Source organism: Pelobates fuscus, chromosome 5 (assembly GCF_036172605.1).
Source record: "Pelobates fuscus isolate aPelFus1 chromosome 5, aPelFus1.pri, whole genome shotgun sequence".
NCBI lineage: Eukaryota > Metazoa > Chordata > Amphibia > Anura > Pelobatidae > Pelobates > Pelobates fuscus.
In genome coordinates, this window is record NC_086321.1 from 342,317,132 (window position 1) to 342,338,912 (window position 21,781).

Consider the following 21,781-nt stretch of genomic DNA (forward strand, 5'->3'; position numbering starts at 1 on the left):
CACAAATCAGACAAACCAAAAAAGGAGTAAAAATGGGCCAGTCAGCGTACTGCAAAATATATTCATAATTCAAATATTCTAATATATTAATCATTTAAATATAGATCAGAGCCATTTAATGTTTAAATATTGAATTATAGATTTTTTTTTTAATTCTCTTTTTTACTGCTTCTACTTCCCCCTCCCCCCACATCCCTCATATTTTGGACACTTCTCCCCCTCTATTGGTCACTTGTGAATAAAATCAGCATATAGAGACTGTCACTTAGAAGCCAATCAACTCCCCCCCACCCCCTCCATCAATTATCTTTTTGGTACCACAGGCAGAATGACAAATCAAAACAAACCTGCTCGGCTATTGCACAAATCATTTGCTGGTTCTATGGCATTCGTGCTTCAGGAATTAAGAAGATAACCTGGTCGGCCAAAAGTTTGCACTTTTTGAGACAAGCCGAATGTCCAAGTCCAGAATGTTACCTGGAGTGACAGATCCACTTTAGGTTAACCTTCAAGTTTACCTCGCAAGTGGGGTAAAGGTCAAATATCAAGAAGGAAAATCCTGAACTCCAACACACTGTATTTATTGCTACCACTTTACAAACTTCCTGTAAACAAGCTCTTAACCGCTATTTGTTTTGTGCAAAAAGCACCAATCTTATCTGACTGCTAATAGGATAAAAAGGGTTTTCTTTATCATAACAGTGAACTAATGTCAATAGAGACACAGAGTTGTAGTTTGTGCCATAAAAAATAAACATTAATTACATCAAGATTATGAATTACCAACATTTTAAACACTCTACAATGTTATGCAGTTTAGGCAAAAAACACACAGTAAACAGGAAAGAGTAGTTTCAGCTGAACCACTTTGCTCGAAAAAAAAAAACAAAAAAAATTTTTTGGGGACTGCTGAATTTTGAACATGTGACAGTTCAGCTCATCTAAATTTAGTTGATGAGAAAAAGTAATGAAAAATGTATCATATGAACCAAAAGGGTGGGGAAATGGGACAATCAATGTGCTGCAAAAAATATACATAATATAAATACTATATATTAATTTTGCAGGACACCGACACGCACATTTTCCCACTATTTGGGTCAGAGATCAAGTAAGAAAAATTAACCAATAGAGGGGGAAAAGGATCAGTAAACACAAAACAAAAACCAAAAACAAACACACTACTACTACAACAACAAATTATATAGATAGAGAGAGAGAGAGAGAGATCTATAATTAGAGAAAAAAAAATAATATAATGGAGTATACAAAAAAATATAAATATATATTTTTTTGTAGATTGTACATTGTGTGTTATGGTAACGTAGGTATTAATGTAAAGTGTGTTAGGAGTTAATGTTTAGCATAGGTTATAGGTGATTTTCAGTGTTTTATAGAACTGTGTAAATTCAGAAAATTGACAGTACCCCTTTAACACAGCTCAGATATGGTCTGTGTTTTTTGTATAATTTGTAAACAGCCCAGAAGGTGATAGCTCTACTGGTGCGGTGGCCGAGATGTGCAGGGAGAGGCGAGTTATACTTCCTAGAATCTTCACCTCATGGCCACCATCATCTTCAGCTCTTAGCGCTACAGCTGACAGGAGCCGACGAGAGTCAAACACTGAGGACTATGGAGGATCCTGCGAGACCCTCCTTTTTCCCCTCAGCGGTCACTGGTGATGGCTGACTGTTTGACAAGGGGCTACTTTTTCGTAGCAATAGTCCTTAATGTGGCTTTGTTATTTAACTGAAATTCCAACCCAGCCATTAGATCTACTAAGAATTGTTTCAAATCAGGTTCTGTACAAATTGAAAAGGGGCATGTATGAGACAATTTGTAGTATGCCTTTCTTTTTTTATGCTGCTTATTGTCCTTTCGTCTCTAAGGTCATGGTGGCAAGGCTCTTATAAGTGAATAATGAACATAAGTGTCTAATGTTGCCCCCCACCTGCTCTCTCATATAAAAAGGACCTCCTTGATGGATCTATCAAGTTCTTTCTCAATGAACATCTTCTACATCATAGTCCTTCTCTCCTGAACAAACCTATCCCAGGTTTGTTCTTTGAACTGTGCACAGACACCGTAGTCACATAACCTCTACAGTGGAAACTACAGGCATCTAGACAGAGAAACTGCTCGAGTGTTGGCAGAAGAAAGTGATAAACCGTCACTTTAGGAGAATTCAATATTTATTAAATGTCTTAAATTGTAGTTAGTGCTGTGAAGCCTCTTTGCAATGATTTATCCCATGCTCTGCTAACATTAAGAACCCAACTTAATAATCTCGTCACATGGATCAATAAAGTTATTTTACTTTCTTTTTTTTTCCATTTTGTGGCAATCAATAAAGTTATTTTCCTTTTTTCTTTGTGATTTCCTTTTTTATTTTTAGTTTCTTTTGGTTTGCTATTCCCATTAACTGCTAGTTATTCCTACATCTTCATTACCCGTCCACAGTATTTTTTCCAAATTTGCCATGTGGTGGATTTACGAAGTTGTACTCCATGTCTTTGTTTAATTATTCCATATAGGTGGTTAATTCTGGGTAGATGTGTAACCTTTGTCTGGAATTGCTTGTGGCTTAACCACATGACCAACATTCACAATTATAGTTTATTGTTAACCAATTAAGAAAGTTCAATAAAAATATGTTTTATGGGTGCTGTTCACATTCAAGTCTTAGGATCCCATCCGACTGCATTGTTACGAGAAAGAGCAACTTCCTGGCCAGTGACCCAAGCAGATCTGATGACACTAGCATATGCACATAGGCAAACAATGTCGCATTTCAACATTGTCTCTTGTTATGACTGACTCACCAGCATGGAATTTGCTAGAGGCTAACGCAGATCTTGTTTTGTTTTTAGATCGTTTACTTTACAATATGCGCACAGGGAGCTTCCAACATTGTGGCTGATCCGAACCATTTCTAGTTTTGTTGATATGCTCGTTTAGGAGTATTTCTCCTTAAAATCTAAACTAATGAGAAAATGTTTTAAACAAAAAAAAAAGCCCATGTCTATTGTGTGTTTACAATGTATCTAGGTCACACTGGTTTAGTATAACTACTCATAATGTGTGAGCCAGGGAGATATCAATCAAGAACCTAATGTCTCGATATAAAAAAATATAAAATTAGGTCATATAATACAGATAAGGGTTTTTTGAGAGGTTATCATTCTACAAAAATTTTTTTTCTTAAGCACATTCAAGGAGAATAATTGACACAACAAAAAATTGTTACGCAACAAAAAACTGTCATAAATTCATTATAGGTAACTGCACACATTTTATATTTGCCAACTCCATGATTTACTTCATAGAAGTCCCAAAATGACATACAACATTAAGATTTAAATACTTGATTTTTTTTAAACGTCTAATGAATTGTAGAAAAGAGATCAGGGTTATGTCTATTCAGATATTATGCCTAACTAGTATTTCGAACATTTTTTTAATTCCATGGTGAGTGGGCGAAAAGAATGCTATTCAGATAATTGAAGGGTTAAAGGGGGGAATGAACATGCAAAGCCTTAAGTCACATGTTCTAAGGATGAGCCATCATTGGGCAGAATTGTCTATCTTAACAGTAAACATCGAGTAAATGTGGTTCCAAGTCTTTGTATAATATTTACTGAACTTGGAAGTTCCGGGTTGCTCCTTGCATAGCTACCCGCTGCTACAATGCACACTTACTCCTGTATCTTAGTGGATTTTCCAATTTCTTGATATTTATCAAATATGTTAAAATCAGTTATCTTTAGAATATATAGATAATGCTGAGTTTTAGCAATATTTGACAAGTCACATATGTTGTCGTTTTTTTACGGAATTTAAACAGTGAGGGAGTATGACAGGATATGAACACATATTCTACAGGCAAGTCATCTAGTTCAGGCATTGGCAACCTTTCGGCACTCCAGATGTTTTGGACTACACCTCCCATGATGCTTTGCCAGCATTATAGGTGTAAGAGCATTAAGGGGGATGTAGTCCACAACATCTGGAGTGCCGAAGGTTGCCTATCCCTGCTCTAGTTCATCCTATAAAACACAAGCAATCCCTCGTGAAAAGTAATGTGTTAGTTATTGCTTTTATAGAAACGTGTAGGTAAAGCTATATAAATATTTTACAAAATATTTTAACAATCCACTAGGTGTCAGTACTGCAGATGTTATATGGCATATACATGACAAAGTGTAATGTGTACTACTCAAATTCTATAGTATAGGTCAATTTCTATAGATATGAAATAATCTGTGCGAATATTCAGTCCTAAGCCAAGAGAGGGGCCATCTCTTGTAGCCACCTCATGTGGGAGACACCCCTAATTTAAATATTAGGACATAAATCATTCACCTATTTAGATCCTTGTTGGGTTGTTATTGCTAGATCTAGCATGTAATGGGATATATTGGCCATTATTCAAGGGTGGAGGAGGTGGAAGCTAACCCGTCATCAGGCCACCTCAACAGAATAACTGGAGAGAAATGTATTCAGTTTGGTAAATTGTTAAAAAAAAAAAAGTTAACCGTGATGTATGTCTTTCCACCCCAGCACCCCAACAAAACAAAAAACTTTTTTAAATCTTAAAAAGCATAGGTATTTGTTAGCTCAAATATGAGCAGTCTGTTATTGCATTAGACCTAAATCCAGAGATATTGATCGTTTTGAGAGGTTATCCCCCACCCAACAAAAATTAGGAAACAATATCATAAGATCTATATAGCCAGATCACAATTCTGCAAAATCAAATTCTGGTTTCCTTGTAGGCACATAAAAAAAAAAAAAGTTAAACCACCAGCTGACTAGAAATATGTAGCATTGTGAAAACCAAAAGTAGGGGACATATTCAATGCGGTATATAACTGAGGCACAGTCGGTAATTACACTATGGAACAGACAGGAGCTGGACTCAAACTAGATTCAAGAGGTGTCAGTACTGTGTTCTGCGTATATAATTTCTGTCATATACAATAGAGACAGAATGTAAACTACATCTCCAACTCTGGACAATGACATCAGCATTCCTGAAATAAGATGAGATCAGAATATCCCATTGGAGTGATGCTATTCAATGTATCTCTCTTATATCTCACATCTACACATCTATAAAAAACGGTATTTCAACATTATTTACATCAGCTGTTAACAAATCGGAGATTTCCATGCAGCCAAAATTCCCCAGAGAATGTGAGATAAGGTTTAATCAATGGGCATGGGCTCTGTGTGCAGACTGGGGCTGGGTTAATGTTTAACTAAGAGCAGTTTCAACTTCAATGTATGATTCTACAGAGTTCAGCACTACATCACTCCTGAAAAAAATATTTTATGTAGGCAGGGTGAAACATTTTTTGTGTAATAAAAAGGCAGAAAATTGGATGTTTCGAACCCTTACTCAATCTTAAACACGTGTCCTTAATGACATTTATTTATAGTCCGCAACAAATAGATCATTTAAGCTAGTTCGTCTTTTTTTTTACAATGACAGGAACTTGGCTCTTTCTATCAAAAGAGGAATTATTTGTACATTTGAAAAGACATTGTCTAGGGAGAAGGAGAAGATCATAAATGCGTTAACGTTCAGCATTTTATTTCAAGCTTGTGTTCTTTAAACTAGTGGTGCGTGTTTACCCTTTGAAAATGAAAATGGTAATGGAACTTTCTGCTTAAAGGGACCCTATAGTCACCAGAACAAGTACAGCTTATTGCATTTGTTCTGATGAGTAGAATCATTCCCTTCAGGCTTTTGCAGTAAACACTATATTTTCAGAGAAAAAGCAGTGTTTACATTATAGCCTAGTGAGAACGTCACTGCCCACTTCTCAGATAGCTGCTAGAGGTGCTTCATGGGGCAGTGCTGCACAATGTGCATCACTGACATTCAATGTCTACACCCTTTGCATGGAGACATTGAACTTTCCTCATAGAGATGCATTGATTCAATTAATGAGGAGATGCTGAATGGCCAGGACTGTATTTGACTTGCGCTGGCTCTGCCCCTAAACAGCCTCCTTGACAGTCTCAGCCAATTCTATGGGAAAGCATTGATTGGCTCAGACCACAACTTCTGATGACGTCAGCAGACAGCAGGTAAGTCAGTCGCAGAGGCAGTAGTTGCAGACTTGGATACAAGTAAGATTTTATTATATTTAGGGATGCAAGAGGGGGCCAGATGTTGGTTTTAACACTATAGGGTCAAGCATACATGTTTGTATTCCTGACCCTATAGTGTTCCTTTAACTGAAAGTATACAAGTTTTGGGGAGAGGGAGGGTCTGAGGAGTCGTGTTTTCTTTTAGATCAGGTGGATGGCAGGGTCACAGTGTGTGCATCATTTATCTCGGGAAGAAATGGCAACATGATGCACTATGTAAAGAAGGCGGGATGGCGGAGGCAGTGTTATGCTCTGAGCAATGTACTGCTGGGAAACTTTGGGTCCTAACATTCATCTGAATGTTACTTTGACATGTACCACCTACCGAGAGATTGTTGCAGACCATGTACACCCCTTCATGGCAATGGTGTTCCCTGATGGCACTTGCCTCTTTCAGTAGGACGATACATGCTCCCACACTGTAAAAAAATGTTCAGGAATGGTTTCAAGAACATGACAAAGACTTGAAGGTGCCTTCCTTTGCCTCCAAATTCCACAGATCACAATCCAATTGAGCATCTGTGAGATGTGATGGAACAACAAATCCAATCCATGGAGGCCTCACCTCACAACTTGCAGAACTTAAAGGATCTGCTGTCAATGTCTTGGTGCCAGACACCACAGGACACATTTAGGGCTCCTGTGGAGTCCATGTCTTGAGATATCAGACCTGTTTCGGCAGCACAAGAGGGATCCATCTTTTAAGTCGTGGAAGTTGCAAGATTTTGTCAACCTGGGGCCACTGGTCAAGACTTCATCTTCAATGAAAAAAACAGACCCATACAGCCAGATGTACATGCTTACACACAAATCCATACTCCCAAACACACACATCTATACAAAACAGTTACACACAGCTACACACTACCAAACACAACTACACACAACTACACACAAATGCAACACAACTGCACCTGTAGCATAGCCAATCTCTAGGTGGAGGCTGTGTCCCTGAGTACCAAGTTCTAGCTTGCAACTACAGAATTGTAGACCTTTACTAATAAGGTTTGTAGGAGCACAGATCACAGGGAAAAACTGCTCCCCAGCCACTTCAACCACAGAAAATAAGCGAATAATTTCGACCCTGATGCAATCCAGGCCTGGAGCAACACGGAGGTATGCCCGGGACTCACAAAAACCTTTTTTTCTCAGGTTGAGTGGCCACAGGCTATTAAGGAATTTAACTGGACGAGTCCACTTCTTTAAGATGTACATGTTTGATAGATAAAACCACTGTGTAGTCAGTTGAAATTACTGTACTGCCAGAACTGTACTAAATCACACTCACCATGAAACCATGCTGCAAAGCCAGTTCCAGTTTTATTCCATATTGGTAGCTGCTCCTCCTTAAACCATTTAATAATGTTTTCCCGGGTGGAGCTAGAATTCATTCTTCGGACCCCTTGTCTCCTGTCAGATCTCAACAACAAAGAGAAAAACACATTAGTGTTGGGGACAGAAGCATCTCCTGAACATAAATAAAAATAATAGATTAAGAACAGCATTAGGTGTTATGATAAATGTTATCAACAACAATATATCATATAAAGGCCAAAGTTTAATATTATTGGATACGCTTTACAAATGATCACAAAATCTTACAAACACACATTAAATTACTTATCCACAACAAATCCCATATACTTTACCTGTGACTTGAAGGGACACTCCAGGCACCAAAACTACTAACTGTAAATTAAGTTGTTATGGTTCCAGGAGGTCCCCGGAGGCACTCTTACTTCTAAGGGTTAAATTTCTTGAATGATTTATCCCAAAAGTTGCCTCCAGTGCTAATCTCAGCTCCTCCCCAGGCAGTATCTGGCTTCTGAACATTCACTTACAGGAAGCACAGAGTGCAACAGGGCAAGGGCGCCGCTGACTGCTGCCCTCAGCCAATCAGTGACTCCCCATTCATAAAACTGGCTTGGAAAGAAATGTACCTTTTCCAAGCCAGTTTTGTGAATTGGAAGTCACTGACTGGCAGGGAGCGTCACCTGATCTCTCTCAGCCAATCAGCGGTGCCACTGTAAGTGAAATTTCAGAAGCTGGATGCCACCTATGGGGGAGGATGGGAGGGGAGGGGATATGTAAGAATATCTAGATATATTAAATTGAGGCCAAGTTTGGAATATTGAATGTGTTTTATGTATGGTAGGATGATACAGAGAAATTATCAAATTGTTTTGCTGATTGCTTTTCCTTTTTCTGTTATGTCTTTGCACTCATGCCACATCAACAATCAACCCTAACTAGAATGAAAATAGTATAATTATCACGATCACCTACACTGTAATGTGTACACTGTATTTCTTTGTTGGAAGATAAGGTCGGACCGGAACCTGTAGTTTCATTACATACCTAAACGTAAAGTAAAAACAAGGCCGATCCGGTGTTCTTATTAAAGATTTCCATGTTAATAGCTTGGACATGTTTCAGAATTTGCAATCAGTCCTCCTGATCACCCAACAGTTTCTGTCACCTGGTGTTTGGAGGACTTACACAAAGTGCACTAATCACAAATTCATGAAAATGCACTTAGAATGGAATTTCAGGCCACTTAAACACATGTGTGAGTGCTGAAGGAACTCTCAGACAATTGGCAGCCTGTCACCTTGGCATGCATGTGCACTTAAAAGACACATTCTCTACTTGGGAGGACACGTCATCAATGAAGCTAACTGTGCCACTAACAGGATATTCCACTGGCACCCTCTCCCGATAAGCAAATTCTAAAATGGATATGCCCCTGCAATGCAAAATATAAATTTCATACGATAACATTCATGATCTGAATAAAAAGTTGGTGGTGTTGGGTACCCTCCTATTGGGATGTGCATTTTCCTTTTCTGGCACAATACATTCACTATTGGATGAGAGAATCTAACACATAGTTATTTACTAAACCAAGAGTTGTAGAGAAGAATTCTACAATTAACCAATATTTCCAGCTTCAATATTTTGGTCTAAAAAAATGAAATTCTGGTTTATAACCTTTTGTTTTACAAAACCAGTGAGGGTCTACCAGGATAGGGGACAAACCAGACATGGGCTTCTTGCTTGATTGACCCGTAAATATACTAGATGTACCACAATGTCTTCGATTTTGTAATTAATTCTTTTTTTTATAACTGGGGAACATTTTGAATTATACACAGACATACACATGTAAACGAATTCCATATAATGACTGTTCTTTATATCCATGTTTCTTATATAAATTTATAGACATTTGTAGATTGCGCTTACCGGACGATGCCACAATTCCCAGAGCCAGCGACCTTTGGTTTTGGTGGTAAGCCTGGACGTTTTACCTCTCCTCCAAAACTCCTCGTCTTTTCTGCCACACTACCTCTTTCAATGGCCTGCATTGAAAGCCTTTTGTAGTCATCACGGGCTTGCTTAGCCATGGACCGCCTCCGCTCATCAGCTGCTTTTGACTTTCTTACTAGAAATTGGCAATAAAGCAAATATTACGATCACCAGTTCAAAAATCAACGAGATTCTGGAATAAATATATAATCTATGCATCACCTAGAAAAAAACAAAGAATTCCTGACATTAGAGCCAGTGTTTATTGACAGCAGCAGTGCTAAGAGATTTGCGCGCTTGGAAAATTACTTGGGTCACTTTATGATAAAACGAGCTTATATTTAGACCAAGACATGACCAAGACAAAAACCTTAGATTGAATGTTTTTTTTTGTAAAGGGTCCGGGTAATATACATGTAATGAAAATAAAAAAAATTTCAACATGGTTTTGAGAACAGCTACACAACCATGTGGAAAGAGGGCTAGCAAATACGGAAGAACAGTAGAAAAGGACAGACTATGCATCACCTGCCTCTTAAACTAGCAGCCCAACACCCCTAGCCTTCTCCTCTGGCCAATAAAAGGCTTAGAAATGGCTAGACTATGGTTTTGATAATGTGTAGTCTGGGTCTCCATCCATAAGGACCATTAATGTATGAAATACACAGTACTTTGGGTTAAATGTGGTTAAAATGTATTACACTGTAAATATATGCCATATTTTCTCATCAATAAACTGAAAACCTTTTTTTACCCTACATGATTCGCTCTATATTTTTTGAACAGGTTTAAGAGATTTCCATTTGCTTGCAATGAGACTGTCAGAGGTTGGCCCATTGTCTTCTCTAAACAAGTGGACCAGTTCTCAGAATCACCACACACCACACCACGTTACTGAAGTCTTCCTGTTGCCATCAGCAGATTCAGTGAAGACATGGTTTGTTCAGTGAAATCAGTTATATTTGATCAATGACATACCCCGAATGAAATATGACAAAAAGAGAATGGACTTCTTCCTGGGATTGGTCACATTTCTGTAACACACTCTGGCTCAACAAATTGTTAGTACAAATCTACATAGGATATTTATCTAGACGTACATGATGCCTGCCATTCTGGATCTTCTTTCTCTAATTTCTGTTTCACCTCCTGTGCTTCTTTCCAGTTCATGTAAATTTCTTGCGTTCTCTCTTCTAGCCTCTCGTTATCCTTCTCCTGTGTCTTCAGTGCCATGGCTTTTTTCTACAACAAAACAAAAATACACTAATTATCCTGTTCCACAACCACCACACTTTCAGTAAATGCGTTACGAGTCAGAGGAATCCACTCAAACCGAACAAGTAGGGTTGGCCTTAGACTTAGGGTCTTTTAGTCCAGTTGTGCTTAGTGTATTAGTAACCCTATAAAATGATAATGTCCATCTTTTGTGGTGGGAGTGCATAAGGAAACCAAATTCCTTTGTGGGTTTTGCCATGGTGCTTCCATGAAAATGTGTGCTGTCCTCCACAGCAATTTTTAGTTTTAGGATTCATAGAGCACAAACATATTTTGCAGAGCTTTACAACCCTGCAAAGTGGATATTTAGAAGCCAAGAAGGAAGACCCTGCTCAAACGAACGTACAATCTATGAGGATTTGAGGTGGGTGGATATACATAGTTAGGTGTCTTCCTCAAAAACACTTACTGGGTGAGGTGGTCCAACTGGCATTTCAAACCTGGGTTTCCCCTTTCTAAGGGAGTGATGTTACCATTGCTCTAACCAGATGATAAAACCTAAATGCAGTTAAACTGTATATAAATTATTTTACAGAAATAGTATTTATAATAGGGTTGGAGGTTAGGATTACGCTCTACATTTCAGCACCAAAAGCATATGTCAGCACATCTCAACACCATCGTTATTGGGACTGAAAGGACTTCTACGCAGCACCAAGCTTACTAAGATGTAAGGTTTTTGTTTTTTTATGTGTTTGTTAAAGAAATGTATGTGTTTTTATTTTAATTTGGTGCCTGGTTTCATCTCATCCTGGGAGGATCCAGTATCAGAACCTGGACTCCAGGAATCTCTTCATCCCACATATGTGGAGTTACTTTAGCCAGCCATGTACAGGCTCATAAAATGTGAGTGGGATGTAATAAAAGAATGTTTTAAATACAGTGTGTACACACTATATTGCCCTATATGAGTGTTCTCATTTACAAAGGCATTTGAAATAACGTCTATATTGTATATTGCTTATTTATTTGTTTACTTATTAACCACAGAGGTGAACACTCCAATAGTGGATATTTTTTTCAAAATATTTATATCACACTAGTGCGCTATCCACCCTTGTGTGTTCTGTTAACATCAATATTGAGTCAGTTCTACTCTGTGCATTATCAGTTACTAAAGTTCCTAGACATTTGTTGCAGACTAATACCATTCCCTATCTTTGCAAACAAATATGGGGATTCAGTTACAACCTAAGGCCATATTGTGTTAAGCCCACCACTACGTCACAGTACCCCAATATTGGTGGGTCCTACACGAACCATGCAACTTCAGATAGAAACGTAATTTGACATTAGAAAATGCCATTATTTATTTAATGATTTAGTTACAGTGGGAGGGTTATATATATATATATATATATATATATTAGAGATCATTTATTGTTCCCCGCAACGCTGGCAATGCATTGGGAATTATCAGTATGAACCTCTGTTACACCACTTGCCAGAGGGCTGTGCCACCATGATATCATGATTCTCCATGTGCCTACCTTTTGAAACAAACTGTTCTCACAATTTCCGTGCCAACGCAAATCCATTCATGTATTGTGTTTGCTTGCAAGAGCAATTTGCTGCAATTAAGTGCACGTATCAAATGCCTTCCCATGCCATTGCAGAAAAATGTGTGCGCAAAAGCCAAAAATAAGTAAACCAATTAAAAAAAAAGTCACCCCCAACAATAAAATGGTTTTTTTTTTTTTCGTTTTTTTTTTTAAATATGTCATAAGGGTAAATTTCCCCTTATGGTCAGACCTGCATTTTATTTAATCTAAAAAAATAAAATATTTTTTTTTAAAGTTGATAACAGATTTCCAAAATGGTGCGCTAGCAGAAAACAAACAAACAGATCAAAGCAATTTTATGCCAGAAAGAAACATAGTTTCCTTGAAGGAGATGAGGTCAGAGAATGACTCACATTACAAAACAAATCTAAAACACAATGTGATTTTCATCATGAAAGAAAACCAGGGTAATTCACAATTCACTGTCCTTTGTTACATTTTGCCAGCAGGAGTAACAAAACAAACAAGAAAAATGAACTGCCCCCTGTGTATATTACAGTCTTTTTGCAACTTTTGCAAAGAATAAATGTTATCTCACTTTGAATGGGGTTCTACAGATAGTGTTCTGTTCAGTAGGTCAGTACGCACATTGGAATCTGAGGTTTAGTGTTTCTTACAATGATCATTTTTGTCTTCTAATCTCTCCCAGCTACTACAGTATAATGCAATTTATATAGTACGCTGCGTAGTTTAATATTTAGGTTTAATAGAATTTAGTATTCTGGTCAGCTTTATAAAATGTTTATAACATATAGGCTGGATTAAAAGTCCTAAACCCCACAAAACTTGTAAGATGCACAAAGTGAACTGGAACTTCTTAGATGTACAGACAATCAATTAATCAATGAATAAACAAAAACCTGTTTAGGTTACCAGCCCCCTAGCGTGAATTTAAAAAGGTAGTCTACTTACTGTCACACCAGTCTCGTCTCGGCTGGCTCCACCCTTCTCTGCCTCCTTGGCTGAGATCATCAAATGTGACAATCTCAGTCAATCTAATGCTTTCCCAAAGAACTGTCAAGGAACACTATCGCGCCAGGCATATCAACCTGTATTCCGAATTATTTATTTGACCATAGTAAAATACATGTCCTTCACCGCCATTAGTAATAAAATAAAACAGACAATTTATTTACACTTTTCCAGCACGGAGTCTTCCTCAGCACTGCTTACATCACCGCATGGCCTCTTCCAGCGTTGGTACAATCCAATGCTTCTCCATTGTTGATTCAATCCAATGCTCCACGTAGAGGAGCATTGGGGACCTGATGCGCATGGCAGGCGTTGCGTGCACCTCCAAACTTACCCATACAAAAGCATTTAATCAATGCTTTCCCATGAGGGCTTCTGTGTCACATGATAGAATTGTACTCAGTCAGTGCAACGTATGCACCTCTAGGGTCTGTCAATATGACAGCATTTAGAGGTGGATTTAGCCCTAGAAACTAGGCTTAAAATTAAAGGACCACTGCACCCAGACCACATCATTGAGATGAAGTGGCCTGGATGACTTTAGTGGTCCTTTAATATTAAATTAATTATATAATTGTCATCACATAATAGACCTATAGGTGTACTCATCTTGCTCATCTAACCATCTCAGAACCATTTTTGTGGCTTGTGACCTTCGACTCTCTACATAATGTGTATTTTGCTGATCTATAAACAATTTAGTGAAGCTGAAATAATTAATCGTGGCATTGTTTGTTATTACATATTTGCGGATTCACCCAGAGGCTCCAGAACATTAACCCAGAGGCTCCAGAATATTATGTCCAATGCTTGGGCTCCAAAGGTGCACACATTTCTCTGGTCGGGATACAATACCTACTACTCAACGGAAGTTGGGATTTCATCGACAAAAACACTCGCCAATCATGAACTCAGGAGTTACCAATATCCCCTGGCATGAGAACAATGAATGAATGAATATTAAATTGTTACCTGCACATCCATTATTACCAAGTACACCTGCATTGGCCTTTATAACACACCTGTCTAGCTCTCATGACACATGGCAATAATACTAGCTACCTGGAAGGAAGTATATCCATACATTTAATATCCAGAATAAAAGTGCATGTTTCCACTTGAAAGGCTAATAGTTATAAAATAAAGAACTTCACAAGAACTTCAACTCACAGAGGACAATGGGCTTCATACCACCCTTAATGACCTCTGTAAGAAAAGGACTCTACTAAAGGTACATATTTAAAAAGCCAACAGTATTTACAAAAGCATACTTGTTTTTTGGCTTTGTTTGTTTGTGTGTTTGTTTTTTACATGCATTAATGTACTGGTGGATGATGTTTGCTGTACAACATTCCAGATATTGTAATTTTACAAAATCCATATGATAGAAGTGTAAACTATTACTTATTATTATATTATATACTATGTGCATTAAAATATCTACTGCTACTTTAAATATAAATAAAAAGTTTGGAACTTTTTGCCATTTAGACTATTTTTAAAATAAAGAGCTATTCACCAATGTTAAACAGTCTGTAAAATAATCTGTTGGTGCTCCCTTTAAGCACTATGTGAGGTAGGCGTATTGTAGAATGTGCACTGACTCATCACGTATCCCATAGTAAGCAAACATACCATGAAACAGAAATTATATTTTTAGCTTTGTAGATAAGACTACACTGTGTACACGGTTTACACTAAGCTTAGCAGATCATCAGTCAGTGTTTGCCGTAACACTTTCAGATGTAACCCCCCGGCAATTAAAGGGGATTGGACAGCACACGATCGCTCGCCATTCTATGTCATTTGATATTCTTACATACAAGGTCAATACATTGTTGAACAGAATGGTCAATAGTACTCCACTCAATACCAGTGCTGTCACATAATGGGGATCTCTAAACCAATACAGTCCAATTATACAAGTATTTCTAAGGTACTCTATCAGGTGACAGATTCATTAGCCTTTCTTCAGAACTATATGGTCTGAATAAAGGTAAATTAATTTTTTACCTGTTAGGAATACAAAAATTCTCAGCGTTCTAACACCAAAGTGTTCCTTAAGCACTAGAACCATTAACTTGTCAACACATTCACTATACTATATGCACAAATTTCATCATTGTGTTGCTTACATCTATCCAAACTTTTTAGTCACATTTTGAATAATAGTAAATAATTTCCTGGAGTGATGTCCTATACGACTGTCTGTTTTTGATTGAAATATGACTATTCAGACCACCTCAGACCCTCTATCCCTTGCTTTCCTCTTCTTAATACCTACATTTTGGATTCGTAATTATTCTATTGATTTGCAAAACGTTGGTTTCATTAGTTAGATAAGCCCCAATTAATAATAAAATTTCCTAGTAGATCATCTGCCATGACGTGGTTAATGTATACTTTCTTACAAATATACTTAAAGAACACGTTTCTGGTGAAATATCTTACAGATATCAGCAGGTAACAATAAAAAACAGAATGCCTTTCAAGCTTAACTCCTGGCAATCAAAATAAACAATTGAATAAACAATTCAGACGTTAAGTAGTGTTTAGCTTCAGTGCAGATCTTTCGCTATGGTTTGGAATTTGCTCAGTGTTACTTTACAGAATCACTATTCAATAAAAAAAATGGCAAAAAAATACAGAGGGCGTTTGAGTATACTAACGAATATCTTAAAGGGACACTGTAGGCACTATAACTGCTTAATCTCATTTCACTTTCAGTCTATTACAACAGCCATTGCAGGTTTGACTTGATATATCTAGAAGGAAGTGTGTGGAGGCGGGGCTATGGGAAGCCAGGGTCCGCATATTAAACTGCTTGAAAATGATTTGATACTGAATGGAGTGACAGTGCCAGAGGACTCCGGGCAACATTTCATTCTTTGTGTGTTATTAGTTTAAGCAGACTGTGATTGTCTATTGTTGTGACTTAGATGATGATCAGATCACATTTTATGACCAATTTGTGCAGAAATCCATATCATTCCAAAGGGTTCACATACTTTTTCTTGCAACTGTATAGAACAATTTTCTTGAAAATCTGTTCTACATCATGACCAGGGCCGGATTAAGAGCCCAGTGGGCCTGGTGCTGACAATTATGATGGGCCTATTTACAGAATCTTATCGACCAAAAACACTAAAACGGTCATACCTCCCAAGCGTCATGTATCTGATGGAGATGGTGTTGGAGGGAAACTCATAGGATGCAACTATAAGAAAACACATACTCTATGCTAATCTCTCTCTAATTTATGCTTTCATCTTTCAAGTAAATCCATACCCCCTAACAGCAGTGTCCAGTGAAGCAGGAAGTCAATGGGCGGGGTAAAAGGCATGTCTGTCCAAAGAATTTGAAGGACAGCCTGGCATGAATGCATGTCAGGCTGCCCGCCAATCCTGCAGGCTGGCCAACTAAGGGCATACTATGCAGGCAGCATTCAGAGCTTGACATAAATGTGTCTAATGATACGCTCACTCCATGCTTTCTAAGGACTGTCCCCTAGCACTCGCTGGTCCACTTGTCTCCTTATCTTCTTACTAGCAGGCAGAAGTTCCTGGTATACAGTCTGAGACAGAGAAAAGGTGTATGTAGTGAGTGTAGAAGAAAGGAGGGGACATACCACAGTGTTAGAGAGACCAACAGCATTACCTAAACTAATTTTATTGTCAGCCAGTCCACACAGGTTTTGTTCCCATACATCCCTCTTAAGCTTCCAAACGTAAAGGGACACTATAGTCACCAGAACAACTACAGCTTATTGTATTTGTTCTGGTAAGTAGAATCGTTCCATTCAGGCCTTTTGCAGTAAACACTGTCTTTTCAGAGAAAATAACTCCACTGGCCACTCCTTAGATGGCTGATAGAGGTGCTTCCTGGGGCAGTACTGCCTAGTGTGCAGCACTGCCATTCAGTGTCTCCACCCTCTGCATGCAGACACTGAACTTTCCTCAAAGAGATGCATTGATTAAATTTATCTTTATGAGGAGATGCTGATTGGCCAGGGCTATGTTGGACTTGTGCTGGCTCTGCCCCTGATCTGCCTAGTTAACAGTCTCAGCCAATCCTATGGGCAAGTATTGTAATTTGCTCAGACCACCACTTCTGATGATGTCAGCAGACAGTCAGTTCAGAGGCAGAGCCAGCAGCTGCAGACTTGAATACAAGTTATATTTTACTATACTTAGGGATGCAAGAAGGGGCCAGGGTGGTGGTTTTAACATAATAGGGTCAGAAATACATGATTGTTTTCCTGACCCTGTAGTGCTCCTTTAAGCAAGAGTATGTGAAGAGTAGTTAGGGTTGCCACCTTTCTTGGGAAAAAATACCAGCCTTAATCATTTGTATAATCACAAGGAGTGACATCAGAGAAAATTCTGTAAAATCACCAACAAACTACTCACAGTTTGATTCTGCTGTATAGATGGATTGCTCCCAATGTCTCCCTGTCTCCCAGTGTCTCAGTCTCGCAAGTCACCCAGTGTCTCAGTGTCCCTATGTATCACAGTGTCAGTGTCCCCATGTCGCCCAGTCCCCTAGTCCCCTAGTCTCCCAGTGTCTCAGTGTCCCCATTTCTCCCAGTGTTCCAATGTCTCAGTGTGTCCCCATGTCACTAGGATACTGGGGACACAGTGAGACCCGGGGACACTGAGAGACATGGGGACACTGAGAGACCCGGGTACACACAGACATGGGGACACTGGGAGACATGGGGACACTGAGACATTTAGGGAAACTGGGAGAAATGGGGACACTGAGACACTAGGGACACATACACTGAGACATGGGGACACTGAAAATTTGGGGACACTAAGACACTAGGGACACAGAGACATGGGAACACAGACACTGGGAGACTAGGGGACACTGGCTGGGAGACAGACACTTGGGGACACTGGGAAACATGGGGACAGTTGTGGATATAGACATGGGGACACTGGGACATTTAGGGACACTGGGAGACATTGGGACACTAGGCACACTGAGACACTAGGAACACAGACACTGGGAGACATGGGGACACTGCAACATTTGGGGACACTAAGACACTAGGGACACAGAGACATGGGAACACAGACACTGGGAGACTAGGGGACACTGGCTGGGAGACAGACACTTGGGGACACTGGGAAACATGGGGACAGTTGTGGATATAGACATGGGGACACTGGGACATTTAGGGACACTGGGAGACATTGGGACACTAGGCACACTGAGACACTAGGAACACAGACACTGGGAGACATGGGGACACTGCAACATTTGGGGACACTAAGACACTAGGGACACAGAGACATGGGAACACAGACACTGGGAGACTAGGGGACACTGGCTGGGAGACAGACACTTGGGGACACTGAAACATTTGGGGACACTAAGACACTAGGGACACAGAGACATGGGAACACAGACACTGGGAGACTAGGGGACACTGGCTGGGAGACAGACACTTGGGGACACTGGGAGACATGGGGACAGTTTTGGATATAGACATGGGGACACTGGGACATTTAGGGACACTGGGAGACATTGGGACACTAGGCACACTGAGACACTAGGAACACAGACACTGGGAGACATGGGGACACTGCAACATTTGGGGACACTAAGACACTAGGGACACAGAGACATGGGAACACAGACACTGGGAGACTAGGGGACGCTAAGACACTAGGGACACAGAGACATGGGAACATAGACACTGGGAGACTAGGGGACACTGGGAGACTAGGGGACACTGGGAGACTAGGGGACGCTGGCTGGGAGACAGACACTTGGGGACACTGGGAGACATGGGGACAGTTGTGGACATAGACATGGGGACACTGGGACATATAGGGACACATGGGGACACTAGGCACACTGAGAGACATGGGAAACAGACACTGGAAGACTTGTGGACACTGAGACACTAGGGACACTGGCTGGGGGACATGGGGACACTGGGAGAAATGGGGACATAGTGTCTCCGTGTCCCAATGTCTCAGTGTCTTCCAATGACCCTATGTTTCACAGCGTCCCCATGTGTCTCAGCAGCCCCATGTGTCCCAGTGTCCCCTAGTGTCCCAGTGTCCCCTAGTGTCTCAGTGTCCCCTAGTGTCTCAGTGTCCCCTAGTGTCTCAGTGTCCCCTAGTGTCTCAGTGTCCCCATGTTTTCCAGTGTCCCCAAGTGTCTGTGTTCCCAGGTCTCCCAGTGTCTGTGTCCCCAAATGTCCTAGTGTCTCAGTGTCCCCTAGTGTCTATGTCCCCTAGTGTCTGAGTGTCCCCATATGTCCCTTAGTGTCCCATAGTGTCTCAGTGTCCCCATGTGTCCCCTAGTGTCTCAGTGTCCCCATGTGTCCCTACTATCTTTCCCCCCATCACTCACTTACTATAGAGCTGTTGTATGGACTCTGTGCTGTGTTGCTGCTCCCTCATGGATCAGTGAGTAGTAGAGAGAGACAGGGATATGCTGTAACTTCCTATACCTGTCTCTCTCCACACACAGTGACCCCTACTGGCCGGTGCTGGTATTGCAGAGTAATCTCCATTTATTCGGAGAAAAATACCTGCATTTGTATTGCTGGTATTACTGCAATACCGGCACGGCCAGGCAGCCTCAAATAACGGCTGTGCCAGTAAAATACCAGTCAGGTGGCAAACCTAAGAGTAGTGTGTAAAAAAAAAAAAAAAATTTTTTTTTTTTTTAAATGGGCCTATTCCATGGGCCTGGGCCTGGAGCTGCAGCTCCATCAGCCCCTATGTTAATCCGGCCCTGATCATGACTACCATACTGAAATATCTTACATTATATAAATAATACGGACATCTTAAAAAAAAAAAAAAAAAAAAAGAAATTACAGAAATATATATATTTTTTAATCACTAAATGTAAATAAAAAAAAAAGAAAAAGAATAGACAAACATGAAACCTTATCAAATTATACCAGGGCATGAAAGTGATCTTACCTTTTGCAGTCCGTATTTCTTCCTATGCTTGGCAAAATCCCGTAGTATTTCTTCAACTGACCGTGTCCTCACTGTTGGGGTCTAATGATGCAATGACATTATGCCACTTGAAGGATAAAACTTACCTGGTTAGTCACCATGAGCCCAAACATGCAAATAACCCACAACCAAAAAGTTGGTTCAAGTTAGCGTTGACACATTTAGCATTAATTTTATCTCCATTGTTATCCAAATGATGGGATATCATGGGATAAAATTTATTTTATTTTCAATCACAGTTAACGCCAGCCACTCATATAGGGAACCAGAGTACGAAACCGCAAAACACCCAGAAATGTAAGCTCAGAGTTGCAGAGAGAGGTATCTAATTGGAACTCTTAAAAAAATGTCTTCACTGCTCAATAGGATATGGAGAACCAACCATCATGGATTTACATGGACATTTTGCCAACCTGTCCTGGTAGGTCTTCCATTGACTGTGTTCTCACCTGAATTCATATAGGTTTAAGTTTTTAATGACGATTAAAGCATCTTACTCTGCAAAATAAATTTCAAATTATTACTTTAGCACTTGCAGAGACCCTGAGATGTTTCAAGTTAAGCCTCTGTTAACTTTGGAAATATATTATATATATTTCCAATAAAATAAATAAGGAACTGTACTCATTCATATGGGCAAAAATAGGGTGCAACCAGGTCTAGGGTTAACACAAATCCCAAATAGTTAAATCCAATTGGATTAAAATTTTGAAGTATAGTCCAGGAGCTAATTTCTTAACATAAATACTCTTGGACTTCCCCCCAATTCTTCTCATTCTTGAGAAGGCCTCACATGAAAGTCAAAATGTTGACTGTTAAACTATTGTTACAACACAATAAACTGGACACAGCTATACGCAGAACAAGTTGCTGTTTGCAGTTTTTCTTCAACATTTGGCTGGTCTAGTGGGATTGTATTTAAGTAGCATGTATGCATTCAATTATGATTTTTTTTCATTAGGGATATATGTAAAAAAAAAAAACAGCTGCAAAAGCAGCATTTCTCTTATCTGCTGCCTTTGTAAGCCCTCCTCTTCTAACCCAGGTCAGACCTTCTACAGCAGTCCAAACAAAAACTTCCCAATGCAGCCCAATGAGAAATCTTAGCAAGGCAGATGCTCTGAGCAATTTACTGCCATTTAAGTTTAGCTCCATTGAGATTACCAAACCAGGAAGTAACATAACTAGTTGTCACATAGCCAGTGTAACAAGGATATACTAAAAAATCTGCACTTTTTGTAAAATGGAAAAACATTGAAAAAAAATAAAGAGGCAAGCTAAAGTGCTTTGGGGGTCTGAAGGGTCCTTTTAAGGAATGACCTCCCAACTTCCCCATCACCTCTTGTTCCTGCATGTGAAACGTGTTTCTTCACGATTGTCTACATATTTTGTCTGCTACATTGTATTTTGGTGTACAAGTTTTGAAGAAGTGCAACCACCACTAACATAAGATACACAACAAAAAACTGCAACAAGGGGGCGGAGCCTAACCAGCGAGCGGCCAGGTCGTGC

General features: G+C 39.5%; 1 protein-coding gene across 2 annotated transcripts in view; it reads right to left on the bottom strand.

Moving 5' to 3' along the window:
• Positions 1–21,781, bottom strand: part of SH2D4A (SH2 domain containing 4A) — a 102,405-nt gene that overhangs the window by 12,529 nt on the left and 68,095 nt on the right. Inside the window, exons 5-8 of one of the 2 annotated variants that reach the window (XM_063455817.1) lie at positions 20,231–20,311; positions 10,569–10,710; positions 9,406–9,604; positions 7,448–7,578 (exon numbers count right to left, since the gene is read on the bottom strand). In XM_063455817.1, coding sequence (XP_063311887.1) covers positions 7,448–7,578; positions 9,406–9,604; positions 10,569–10,710; positions 20,231–20,311 — 553 coding nt within the window. The remainder of the gene's footprint in view (positions 1–7,447; positions 7,579–9,405; positions 9,605–10,568; positions 10,711–20,230; positions 20,312–21,781) is intronic. The other variant, XM_063455818.1, reaches the window with a different exon arrangement.